This window comes from Mercenaria mercenaria, unplaced genomic scaffold, assembly GCF_021730395.1.
Source record: "Mercenaria mercenaria strain notata unplaced genomic scaffold, MADL_Memer_1 contig_565, whole genome shotgun sequence".
NCBI classification, from domain to species: Eukaryota; Metazoa; Mollusca; class Bivalvia; order Venerida; family Veneridae; genus Mercenaria; species Mercenaria mercenaria.
In genome coordinates this window covers 52004-65931 of record NW_026463447.1, presented here as the reverse complement: position 1 = coordinate 65931, position 13928 = coordinate 52004, and the positions used below count along the sequence as shown (strand labels likewise).

Genomic DNA, 13928 nt, shown 5'->3' with positions numbered 1-13928 from the left:
GTCGAAAATATCAACGTTAAAGAAACGGTAATGGATGAGAGCTGGAGTGTCAATGCGAACTGTTTTATCGATCGTCGGCTCTTGTGGAGACGACGGTGGATGGAAAAAATCTGTATCGTAGTATGGCTCCGAGTTTGAGAAACATAGATACACGATACAGAAACAATATTTTGCATTGGCGATTTTAAAAGGAAACAATGCAACGGCGTGGACATGTGAAATTCAGCTTTGTTGAAAAATTTGAAGTTGGTTATGGACGGCTGTTCTACATCGTCAGAAAAAAAACCGGCAACGCATTTGATGACTTATATCAAGTTTTCGGTGGTAATGCCAAAATGCAGTTTTATTTAAAAAATCTGCTCTAACTACGGCTTTCCGTAGATCTGGCAATGTCATACACCTATAACTGCATTATCATCATATATGTTCGATAGGGTTTGAAACGTCTTTAAGAAAAAAATAATGATGTCATCTTTCTTTTGTCAAGATCACGCACTTGTCATTTGACCCCGCCTGATCTAATCTGAGATAGGATGACATAGTATTTAGTGACACTATTCGAAATACTATCAACAAAATTTTGAAAGCGGTTTGATGTTTTAATACCCTTTGACAACTTGAAGTTAAAGGGAGCGCTAAACTGATAAAAAGATGGAGCGTGTTGTTTGATTTATATTTTTGAAACTTTTAATTCTGCACATACCTGGTCTTTGCCGATATCGGTCTCTTCAGAGTCTTCACCTCGGTTAATTCTGTCCACATAGGCTTGTCCTTTAACCAGTATTACATGCGGACATTTTGGATACCACCGCGCATGTTCTTCCATGGGAACATCGCCGGGTTCCCAGTTTTTTAAACCCCCACCACAGAAATAACACCTGACGCTGTCATCAACTCCTTTTCAACGAAATGCAATAAATTAGTTGTGTGCAATACAATGTTATAAGTCAAATGTGTCGACTTAATTTCTAGTAATTGGATATACTTGCAAGACAATACATTTACAGCTATGAATGTTATCAGCCGTTCTTTTCCAGCCAATAGCTGCTGTTGCATTTCCTCAATACATTTGGATGGGCATATATTTTTTCTTCCCTCGGAATTGCATGGATAATAAAAATAGTTTATCATATGGTTGAGAATAAGATCCTTCTAAGATTCGGACTTTTAGCGTGAAAACTGGACACTGTTGACTATGTAACACCGATGGTTAATATCAATTTATCGGTTCATGAAAACAATTTATTTGGATATAAAAGCCCGTATGTGGCAATCCAAAGAGATCGGGTAAAACCATTTAAACATGTGAGTTCTCGCTGTTCAAAGTGAATTTACTGCTTAAACAGAAGGGGTAGAGTTACAAGGTTACTTTTGAATGAAGTAAGCAAAATTCAAAACAGAAAACACAGGATTCGACCTTATGTTTTCAATGTTGAAGTTAGAATTCTGTCTCGTTAAATCCGTTTACTTGAAACACCCTAGAAAAAATGATATTGACATTTTTATTTTGTGTTATACTTTTGTTTACCAATAGTTTGATGTTTCTTTTATTAAAATTAATGGTAAAATGAGTTCTCCGCAAACGTTTTGGAAGGTGGTCATCATTTTGAAATTTGTCTCTTCTTGAGCTTGAGGAGATACCATATCAAGTTATACAAAATTTATATAAAAAAAACGGCACGGAAAAAGTTGTTAAACATTGCAAACAGTGCGAAACACGGTCACCTTTAAGAATATAAAAAGTAAATGCCACTTTGTAAATATTACTATTAGGCATCAAATACCTTAAATGGTTACAACTGAATTCGTAGTCATGGCCAAAGCTAAAAGTACAGAATCATTGAAACAATCTTTTCGCAGGAAGAGCTTGATTTATTCTCACTGAACTTACATCCTTTTATAGACCTAATTCAAGTGTGTTGAGATGGTGTTGCTTGACACTCACTAGGGACCACCATGGCTAAAAATAGAAAACATCTTTATTTAATGTTGGAACTGGTCTGTTGTATCCTAGTGTGAACCTCCCTTAAGTTTGTGTTAATAGACCATTAACATCAACTCATCAACAGGGCGAGAAGTAGAATTATTCTTCGTTGGATTATTCTTCTGAATTGCTGGACGTAACTTTGCCAGACTGGTCTGTAGCATTATGGATATTCCTAAGAAGTTTCTCTTGGTCATTTTAAAAGGCCAATAGAGTTAAAATAGAACACTTAAACAGTTGTTTTTCTCGTGAACTGCTTAAAAGGTATAGTGCCATCATATATGTTCAAAGTCAGATTAGCAAGATCAGACGAATGACTTAAGGTTATCGTGACTCTCTTGTTAAAAGTACTTACCAGTGTAAACGAGACCTGCTTCTGTTAGATCTTTCTTGTCGGTGGGAATATTTTCTGGCCAATTTTGGTACGATTCTAGACGTTTAGATACAAGGGCAAATTCGGGGAATTTAGGTTTCTCTACGTGTATTCCTAGTGCATCCGGTTCCGGAATGGTAACTTTTTGACTCGTTATCTTGACGAGGTCCAGCATATTGTAACTTCTGAAAACTAAGAATGAAATAAAAATTGTTTAAGCAACGCTCTAGTTTAACATTAGATCATTTTTCAAAAGTGATGATATATACGATAAAAACACAGACATGAAAAAAAACAACACCAAATTACCATATAATCTTAAAAAGGCAAATTTTCTCAATAATGAGGCGTTCTTTGACGGTCATCACTTTTCGCTAACGGAACAGTATAGCAAGGTATCCACAATCCAACAGTGCTTATAATATTTTCCATTGTCCGATCCTGCAAAATACTTTTATATTAAAACATTGACAAAGTTCGACAATGTTGATTATTTTCACTTCATCTTCAATTGTTTTTGTTAAAAAATCTAAGGATTCCAAAGCCAAATGAACTAAACTAGTGTTCATAGTGTCCTTTTTTCTACAGGTAGAAAATGAGTAACAGCAACAGTGATTCGGAATAGTCAAAATAGTTGAGAAAAAGTTATGCAAAATGAGCAATATTTAAAAAATCAGATGTCTTCTTACTGGCTACTTAAAGATCTATCCATGAATACAAAAAAAAAAAACAGAAAAACAAAAAAACTGTTCGCGTTAAAGCATTACGCCCATTTCAGTTTATGAAATATTAGCATGCAGATATTTTACAATATCAAATGACAATGTATCGAGAAGTGCCGATTTACGGAGTATTTAAACGCGGTGCTAGAGTTAATTTTTGTCCGAGAATGTAAACATAAGGCCGTTTTTTATCTTTGTAAACAAATGCCCGTTATTCAAAAAACATAAATCTGTCAAAACTTGTTGAAGGTCAAGACTTTTTGGTTAAATGTTTAAAATAGAAAAATCTTTAAATAGGAGCTGGTTTCCCAACAATTATTTCACATAAATATACCTAATTTTATAAACATCTAAACAACTGCACACCCTATAAACGACTGTAGCCCCCCTCTTCCTCTTGCGAGTGATCAAAACAATAAACAGACACGCGAAAGGTAAGAATCGTCTTCAAATTCATTATTTTGCTTTACACTGTATGTGTATCAAAGTTTAACGATAAGTCTAACATAAATATGTGTATATAGTGATATAATAGATGAAACTGACAGGTAATGTTTACAAAATTTTGACTAATCACACTCATTGCATGAAAATTCACTCGACCAAGTCACGAAACTGATAAAGATTACGCCAAATTGATTTGTAATCCAATTATCCATGATGCTTTCTGTAATATGTATGCATACTCCATAAATATATGTAAATAAAATGTTTCGTATTTATTGCGTTTTTTAATGAAATTGATTTTTTATCTAGTCTGTGTAAAAACATTAACTGTATGCCGACTTGCCAATTTTGATATTTGATCTGAATGCGTATTTGCGAGTGATACTGTATTCCATCTTGCGAGTACAGTAGGCGATTTATGTCCTTTAAAGGCGTCAATGAAATTTTAAATGCAAACAAAACTGTCTCTTTTGATCAGTCGTCATGTTTATAATGTCATTTAATGTCTAACCCCTCGTGCGATACTTGTACTAATCCATTGGGGGTGGGGATGGAGTGTCTGTGACTCGCTATCCTACTTAATTAAATAATTAATTGAATGTTTCAGCGTCGTTTACATGCAAGTATTCGGTGTTTGTTTTACACACATATGTCACAAACTGACATACGGGCCTCAATGTATCTGTAGTGTAAATACAGGTATTGCATCATCTTTTTGTAAATTTTTGAGTTATTGAGGTAAATGTCAGATTTTACGCATAAAATACCTCTCATGTTTTTCTGTATTTCATAAGTTGAATTTCCATGTAAATTTTATTAAATTCGGTTCAGTAACAAGAAAGTTGGTATTTTATAAACTTCAGTAACTTATGTTTTTATCCCCAAAACCACTATAACGGGCCTTAAATTGTAAATTTCAATCCGCGCCAAAGTAGTCAGATTTCCCGGCTATAATGTGATTCCCGTGAAAATGCAAATAATCAGAGTACACGCATAAGCCGTGAGTCCCATGAAATTTAGTATTTGACGGGACATTACCCTACAAATAGAGACTGGACTAGATATGCCTAGTGCACACCACTTTCGACATTAGAAGAATTTACATCAAATTGATATTATATTCATGCTAGCTTTTGTATTACGTTTATTTCGCATTACATCGTATTAATTTGTAATTATAAATAATAGCTGCAGTTTATCATTTCCTTATCTATAATTTTTCATCATAAACTTTTCATATCTTTTCCATACTTTAACTTTAGACTTGTTAGTAATTTTAGAAATAATGGAAGTAATAAGTGACGTATTCTAATCACGTGACGTATGAACTTAGTAGCACATAATATTTTGTATAAGTAGCACGTATTATTTATGGGAGCCTATGGAGGTGTGGTGTACCCAAAGGAGCAGTTTTATGCCCTTACTTATTTGTTTTGCTATGGTGCTTACCATATGTTATATATTTTAGCTTCTTCCACCAGACAACTTTTACCTGGTGATGCTGTCACGACCCGGAAGTACAATACCCGAGGTTCATTTGTCTTCACTCGCCTGGATGTGATTTTCCCAGCGCAGAGCTTTTGTTCCATGGTTGTGCCGTAAACTGCAAAGACGATGATTTTTGTGATCCACTGAAGTCAGCTCAGGGATGCAATCACCTACCATCATAGGGAGCCAAAACGGAGTCAACGTATTCACGGTTTAAAGGGACTTTATTTGAAGATATTTTGTATTTTTGTGCTACTTAATGTTCAAAGTTAACGGAAACATCTGTGTCAACGAACAGTCAGTGTTAGAACTTTACACTTCACAAAAGAGTTACTGAGCTCAGATTTTTTTCTTTTTTTCTTATAATAAGATTTTTGTTTCACTTTTCATTTATTCATTGTAAATAATCATTTTCTGTAAATAAATTTGTAAATATTGTAATGGGTGTTGATTTGTTCTGATAGTTATTGTCCCCGGTACGTCCATCCTGTCACAGCATATACTATCATAAAATACGAATTAGAAACTGAAAGTATAAACAGGGTCCCTACTATTTCATGCAAGAAATAAACCGTCGATTCCCTACGGAAATCACGTTTATCTGACGATTTTAAAATAAATATGAGATGAGACAGGAGGGACTATAGGTTGACTCCCGTCTGTCTGTCCGTCTGCAACAAAATGATCCTCTGATTTTTAAAAAAAAACTATTTCACCCGCAAGTATCCTGCGAATAAACGTATAAATAGAAAAGGATAACGAAAACATTGCCCGGAAAGTCGATTAAGTCCTTATTAGTAATTCAGAGTTTACTTCATGGTAAACCAGTCAACATGATTCAAAAGTAGTACAACTATTTTGTCACGAATGGCCTAATGGTTTAACTACCCGAGTCCCCCTTCCTCAATAATAACATAAACATGTTATCGTTATAAATACCGTGCGCGAGTAGTACAGCCGCCGTGATTACTACCTGTCAAGATTTACTGCTATTTCTCAGGTTAGAAATAATTTACATTTGATAGTGATAACACGTCAGGAATCTGTCCTTGCGGATTTGACCTGGTGACCTAGTTTTTAAGCCCTGATTACCCAATATCAAACCCGTCTAAGATTCTATTGATGGTAACATTATGACCAAGTTTCATTAAGATTGGACCAAAAGTGTGACCTCTCAGTGTTAACAGTCAAATTGTTGACGACGGACGAGGACGACGCACACAGGGTGATCACAAAAGCTCACCTTGAGCACTTCTTGCTCAGGTTAGGTTTTCCTCTAATGGCACTTCTGCTTGTAAAATGGGAACTTATTTCATTCGCAGAATGTAATTTCAGTAAAATAAGACAAGTTTCATGTTAAAGTTCGTGTGTTTATGGCAAATACAAAGACAAAACTAAAATAATACTGTTTACTGTGCGACGCTATCAAGAAAGCGATTCACAAAGGATTAGTAGATTCAGTCTGTCGCCGTTTCACTCCAAATCACCCCATTCACTGTTCATATTTTCACATCTTATTAATTGTAGTTGCGATTATATACTGGTTTCAATGGTTTGAAATTCTAGAAAGTATAGAATTGTATGCGACACATTGTCTAATTATGGTCTCATGATGGTGAACATTTGTGCCAAGTTACTTCAAAATCCCTTAATGCATAAAGAAGTTACGGCACTGACACAAAAATAGCAGACCATGTTTCACCTTCAGGTGTTACTTTAAAAAGAAAAAGGAAAATAATAAGATGGACATTAAGTACATATTGCCGATGTTTGTACGTAATCTTTGAGAGAGGTAGGTGTAATAGCATTGAAGTAATTGCACAACCAAATATATGAGGACACATATACAAACAGACCGAACAGACAGACCGCATGTTGACTGCTATATTCCACCCTCATTCAAACTTTGTTTGCGGGTTATAATTATGAAGAAGTACTACAGGACCATAGGAAACGCCGATATTTTATAAAGAAGTCACTCACAAACAGGCATACAGTCTTTTTACGAAACTCGCAAGAACTTGTACAGTATTTAAGCAAGCACGCATACAATCAGGAAATAACACCGAATCTTCTTTCATTGACGGGTATGAACATATTGGAGAATTTATCAATGATTTTATTTTATTTTACCAAACTAGTATTGTTTCTTCATCCATGAAACAGTGAAATTTACATGTAGGTCATTCTTCAAGCAAGAAAATAAGTACTTTTGACGCCGATAATGTATAATTCTGGACAAAATCAGTGATCAATCAAGTTTTTTGCTATAATTCTACCTGTCATCAGACTAACACATTATATACAGAAACAAATCATGTTCAGCTTCCAATAAAATGTAAATATACATACCTTCAAAGCAAATCAGTCACTTTAAAATGTTATTTTTTAACTTTTAGCTGTCAGTTTATTGTTTTGATCACTCGCAAGAGGAAGAGGGGGCTACAGTCGTTTATAGGGTGTGAACTGTATGTTTACTAAATATGGTAGGGCGTAAACCGAATCACGTTTCTATATATATCGCGTTGGTTAATATGATCATGCATGATACTTTTTAACTCGGATTTCCACTTTGGTGACAATAAATAGTATTTATCCGGTGGATTTGTACTACAAAGGGCATACTACAAAACATGGAGTGGAGTCGTGGAGTGGAGTCATGGAGTGGAGTCGTGGAGTGGAGTCAAAATTGGAGTGGAGTCGTGGAGTGGAGTCAAATTTGGAGTGGAGTCAAATTTTGGAGTGGAGTCAAATTTGGAGTGGAATTGTTGAGTCAAAATTTTGAAATGTATTAAGCCTGTGAAACTCCATCTACGGTAAATTCCTGTTAACAAAATATTGATTTATTGCCCTTTAGAGAAAATGCGAGTCAGTATATATGATTATAATATATTTCTGAAATAATAAATGTAGTGTCTATATCTATGTTCTAGTTCCATGTATTTCTAACACCTACCATGTGGTTGATTAATTATTTGAAGGTTTAATTAGGGTATAATAATGGTTGTTGCCTACATTAATTTTCATTTTAAGTGACAGGAGAAAGGTTGTGCATTATCATAGTGGTGTCAATTCCAATTAAAAATGATAAAAAAATTCTAGCATTTCATGATGTAGCACTGGATTTATTATTTAAATTTGAAATGGCATGTGCATTTATATATTAAATGTTCATCACATGGAGATAACATGTTTTTCTTGTTGTTTTTTTTCTTGTTAATTAAAAGTAACAGACTTTTAGGTGAAACTTTATAAAATACATGTTTCTTATCTGTGAAATGCATTTGAGACCACTGGGACGAAGGGGCTATTGGAATCATTAGGTCAATGTCACCATTTGAAGAGAATTTTCTTTCAAACATTACACGCATAAATGGTTATGACACAGCCCTATTTCTTAACAGATCTTACCATCACAGCCCTATTTCTTAACAGTTCTTACCATCACACTTGCACCAGATTTTAATTCTTCATAAATATCATTTGGATTGATGCAGAAATGAAAGTGTAAACGTAGGAATCATTTTTTTTATTGATCAAGGCCTTACAACTCTGACTCTGCTAGACTTTTTAATCTGATTTGCCTTATAATCACCCCTGATCTAAATCTTAAGATCATTTCATATTATAAAATATGATTAGGATTCCTAAAGAAATCAAGATACATGTAATGTACTAGATCTAACAAGGTGATATGTAACAAATTGTGTTAACCTGAAGGGCCAACAACGTTTGACTTACAGTATACAGGTGTAGCCCAGAATCAAACTTGGCTGAGATTTTAAGATTACATGTATTTTATTTTGATATGTATGTATATAGATGAAATAGGAATAAATTAACTAAATTATTTGCCCAATATATTCCAGAAGGTAGTTAGTTACCTGTGATAAACACACAATGGTGAAAATTAATGAAAAATCCAAGTCATAGACAGAGTTTTAGATGCACAGAAACATACCGTAGAAGTGGTAAAGTTAGCGGGGTGGAAATTTTGGCAAATTGTAAAAATTCGCTAATATTTGTAATTAAAATTGTAATGTACCATAACAATGTGCTATCATTACATAAGTCAGGAAATCAGAAATTTGCTCAATTTTGCGCACGCTATACACATGGATTAAAACAATCGCTAACTTTTTGACACTCAGGAATACGAGGGTCGTTCAATGAATAATGCTACTCCATGTGTAGTTCCTTAAGCAATTTTTTGGGAACAAAGTAACATCGGAATAAAAAAAAATCGTTAAAGCCAATTTATAAAAATAATTATTTGAATGAGGTGTACACGCTGGTATACTGGAGCATATCAAAAAATAATCATAACTTAGGTTTGACCTGGGCATCCAGCTCTCAGAATAATAGAATAACTTTTCTATCATTTTTGTACGAGATACAGCAATTTGTGATGAGTATGAGTTTGTTTTTAAATATTTATTGCGTTTTTCATTTTACAAGACAACTAAAACATCTTAACTCGAGGTTAATTCCATCTGGAATGAGTCTCGAGAGCGATTAATCTTAAGTTGTAAGAACTTGTTTCGCAATCGAGAATAAAGAAATTAGTATAAACTTAAAAACAAGAATTTTGTCAATGATCAACATCACACCTGACAAAATTGCAGAGGCTTATAATGTACTCAACTCATCATTTTTTTGAGTAAAAATGTGCAACCATTTAATACAGTAACACTAAATTGCGGGTTGCTATAATGGAAAAATGTTTCATTGTAGCAACCTGCAGCCCGCAAAATATATACATATACACTAAATTGCGAGTTTCGGGCTGCAGGTCGCGGGTGGATACAATAGAAATTTTGTCAGCAATAAAATTAATGAACTTAACACACCAACATGCATGCTACTTATTTTTTTTTACCCGAGCTAAACGGTAGTCAATATTGCAATATCAGTGGACATAAACAATTTCAAACACTAATATGCATAATCACAAATGTAACAAGTTTAAATATCTAAATTTTATCTGACTTGCATAAATTCCTCTTGTTTATTTTAAATTAAATACTGCTGAAATAATTCATCTAATAAGATAATTAAACTTGTAAATTGATTTTGGTATTTAGAATGGGACTGAAAGGTTCTCATAATAAATCTGTCGACAAATTTTGAAAATGATCTAAGCCCAAGTGAAAAATTTGTTAAGTAAAACAACAAAAACAACAAACTTCAATAAAAAAAAAGCACTGATGAGGAGTGTTATATTTGTTCACTGATAAAGGTTATGAAAAATATTGTCTATTATTATACCCAACCCATCAGAGAATACATCAAGTAGTAATTAGAACATGCTCTTACAGTTGTTCAGTTGGAACTTAGTTTTGGGAACTTGGTTATTACTTTTTACCAGTATTTTATACTGTGGTCTATTTGAATATGTTCCCATGGGTTGACCTCCTTTTGATTTGTTTACAACTGTTCTCAAAAAAATAAAATTTTATTTCATATCTATGTGATGCTTTAAAATCTTTTCAAAAACAATGAGATAAAATATACTGACAATTAACAATTTGATCAAACCCTCTGTTCCGTGTACCTACAATCAATGTAAGACAAAAGCATTATTATGTTGAATAGTTATAAAAATATCAATAAATAAATATTCTTGATAAAACAAATTTGACCCCACTCCATGACTCCACTCCAATTTTGACTCCACTCCACTCCAAATTTGACTAAAAGTATGCATACTTAGGACATGAATGTTTTTTTTTTTTTTTTACATTATGATGCCCTTCTGATGCAGACGCATTTTAATCAACCAATCTATGTGACAATTGTTTATGGAACAGACAACAAAATTACATTAAAAGGCAATATTTCCCAATCAATACACACTAAAGGCAGAGGTATTGATTTGTTTGTTTGTTTGTTTTGGTTTTAACGCCGTTTTTTCAACAGTATTTCAGTCATGTAACGGCGGGCAGTTAACCTAATCAGTGTTCCTGGATTCTCCGCAAGTAACTAACAACTTCCCCACATGAATTGTCAGAGAGAGGTATTATCTAACCAGGTGGTTAAATCATAATTATCATTTCAATCCAAATACGTGTACAGTGTGAATTTAATTTACATATTTGGTAAATTACTTATTTGATTTAATTAAATTAATTTTAATCACCAGTTTTCAGAAGACTAAATGTTGACTAAAAACATTTAGGGTCGGCCCAAAAATTTAGAATAGGTCGGAATATCGGGAAATAAACAACGTTTTCACGCCGTTCATGAAATCAAAATCTTTCTTTAAAATTAAAAACTGGTCATATTTTGAACATTAGAATAGGAGTTTAAGTTTCTTAATTATCTCACAAATGCCAAACCCGGGCCGCCACGGTTATAGATAAAACCTTTCCTACGTTCTTGACCACTACACCAAAGAGATCAAAGCAGTTTACCTTGAGTAAGCGGTTTATAATGTATAAATTAGTAAAAACAATTAATTCTCTAGGGTTTCCATAACATATTGTCTGTTAGTAATTAAGTAAAAAAATATAGCATTAATAATTTCCTGATACCTAAACATGTCCAGGGGCGGATACAGGATTTGGGGTTAGAGGCGGCGTAAAATGTATCTAGAGTAGAGGAAGTGTGGGGGTAGGTGGGGGGGGGGGGTCCGGGGGCATGCTGCCCTGAAAATTTTGAAAACAATGGATCCACCTGGTGCATTCTGGACGTTCTGAGGTACTTTATTTGCTATTGACAAAGGACATATTTTGTGACAAAATCAGACCAAATAAAAAGCTAATTAGAGTCACATTTTATGAATTTTCAGACTTATTCTTGCGCAGGTATCTCTGATTCTTAGCCCGATTTCTGGGTTTTTTTTTATTGGGAGGGTTAACCTAGGACTATCTAACATAAAAATTGTAAAGAGTTTTATAGGAGCTCATGCAAACTTTGTCAGCTTTTAAATGTGCGAGCATAGTGAGTGAGAAAACAATGCATTTTTTTCACCAAAAACGAAAGACAAATTACCTGTGCAATAGAGAAAAAAATGCATATTCTATATTTTTCACTCAGCTCTGAAGACAAAACGTATTCGAGCGTAGGAAGTGAGACAAAAAATGTATGTTTTTCAACCAGAAGAAATGATAAATTATCAATGCGAGCGTAGCGAGGGAAAAATGCATATTTTATATTCGTCAGACAGAAGAAAAGACAAATTATGTGTACGCGAGCGCAGCGTGCCAGAAAAAATGTACATTTTGCAATTATTTTACCCAGAATATAAGACAAATTACGTATTCTCCGGCGATTTTAAAGGGGGTGTGCCCCCTCTCCTGAATCCGCTAGTGCATGTCCATTTTGTTGTCAAACGATTTTGAGGGTAGTACCTGTAAATTGCCAGTAAAAGGACATTATTCGTGTTATAAAGTATCACTTTCTTTGTGAGATATTAAAATATTAAATAGGATATTGGAATAGTTAACGACAAGTAAAGTTTTAATGCCTTAACCTTATCAGCACAAAAAGACTTTCACGTACATAGTTTTTGCTGTAACAATTGTTCTGTTTTCATCAGAATTTATGCTCGATTTCATTTTGAAAGATTTTTGCGGTTTGTCACAAATCAATCATCATGTAAATGCCCGCTAAAATATTGCCGTCAATATAATCCATGCAACCTTCAGCTGAATGTGAAAGAAATAAAATAAAACAACCTACTTTCTTTGGGTACAATTCCAGCACGATCCTAGTACGTGATATGCTCTTGGTAACCACAATAGTACGTAGCACTATATTTGATTTTAGGGGAAACCTCATTGGAAAACCAATAAGTAAAAAATAACTTCTACGTATTGCCAACCATCATTATTACCCTCTCACATTTACCCGCCTTCGTCTGAAATAATAAAGGACACATGGCGTCTTACTCAATCATATGACTGTATCCATGTGGCGTTAAACAAAACAAACGTCTGGTCTCATATGGTATTTCTTATCTGGAACACATTCAGTTGAATTTTGTGGCCGACATTATCTTCGTGGACAAAATAGATGCCTTATTTTGAAAATACTTTCGGCTAAAAATAGGACAGCTCCATAATATACCCACTTACTTGTACTAAGTCTTGTAATATTTTCTAGTCCTTTTGGATCATGAAGTTCAATTGTACTTGTATAACAGAAATTCGCCTAACCCTCTGTTAACATTTCACTACTTCTTGCTTCTCGATCAGGAACAGACTCGCTGTGCTTCCAAATGATCTTATTTCACAGTTAGATTAGCTTAAATCAGTTTCTTGTCTCGCAGATTGTAAAAACTTTTTCTCCCAATGACTAATCTAGCGAAACCTTTACAGTTCGCTTGTTCAAATCATGCTTCTAATTTTATCAATCTAAACTGAGCGTACGAGCATGTTTTACATCCACATTTATTACTCACATTCAGCCGTTTTGCATATAATTGTGAATGGAATATCCGGAAAGTTTACAGTTCCTCCTATGAAATGTTAACATGCTAGTAGCTATAACAATACTTTATCAACAGTGCAAGGAGAGCTACATCACAAAATTGGATACGGACTCTGAGAAACAAATGACACGAGTTGTAAATCATTGCGTTATTCCAATTTGACAGATATATATTGTAAACTTGGTATCTCCCGAATTTATGATGGAAAAACCAATGATAAGATACAGCTATCCATGGTAACAAAAAGAAAAGTGAGTTTTTAAAGAAAGGGCAGATGATACATTCTGAAATAAAAGTTCAACTAGGACATTATCGAGTAAAGTACCAATCGATGTTCAAAAGATAGTGATAGGGAAGTAATATGAATTAAGACACCACCTAGCATGGAGATTTATCTTTTAGATATCCATTTTCAAAGAAATATTTAACGCTCAAAAGAAAGTGAAACTTCGCTCTAAACAGTGAAGTTTACATTTAGTT

At 33.9% G+C, this 13928-nt stretch overlaps 1 protein-coding gene across 1 annotated transcript; it reads right to left on the bottom strand.

Annotated features, from left to right (window-relative positions):
- Positions 1 to 703: 703 nt before the first annotated feature.
- On the bottom strand, positions 704 to 13568 carry LOC128554612 (death-associated inhibitor of apoptosis 1-like; the record flags this gene model as incomplete). Its single annotated transcript, XM_053535890.1, has 3 exons — positions 13093 to 13568; positions 2340 to 2549; positions 704 to 897 (listed from the first exon to the last, which is right to left on the bottom strand). Coding segments are annotated over exons 2-3 (387 nt in total), but the record flags the coding sequence as incomplete, so codon positions are not given.
- Positions 13569 to 13928: the final 360 nt, after the last annotated feature.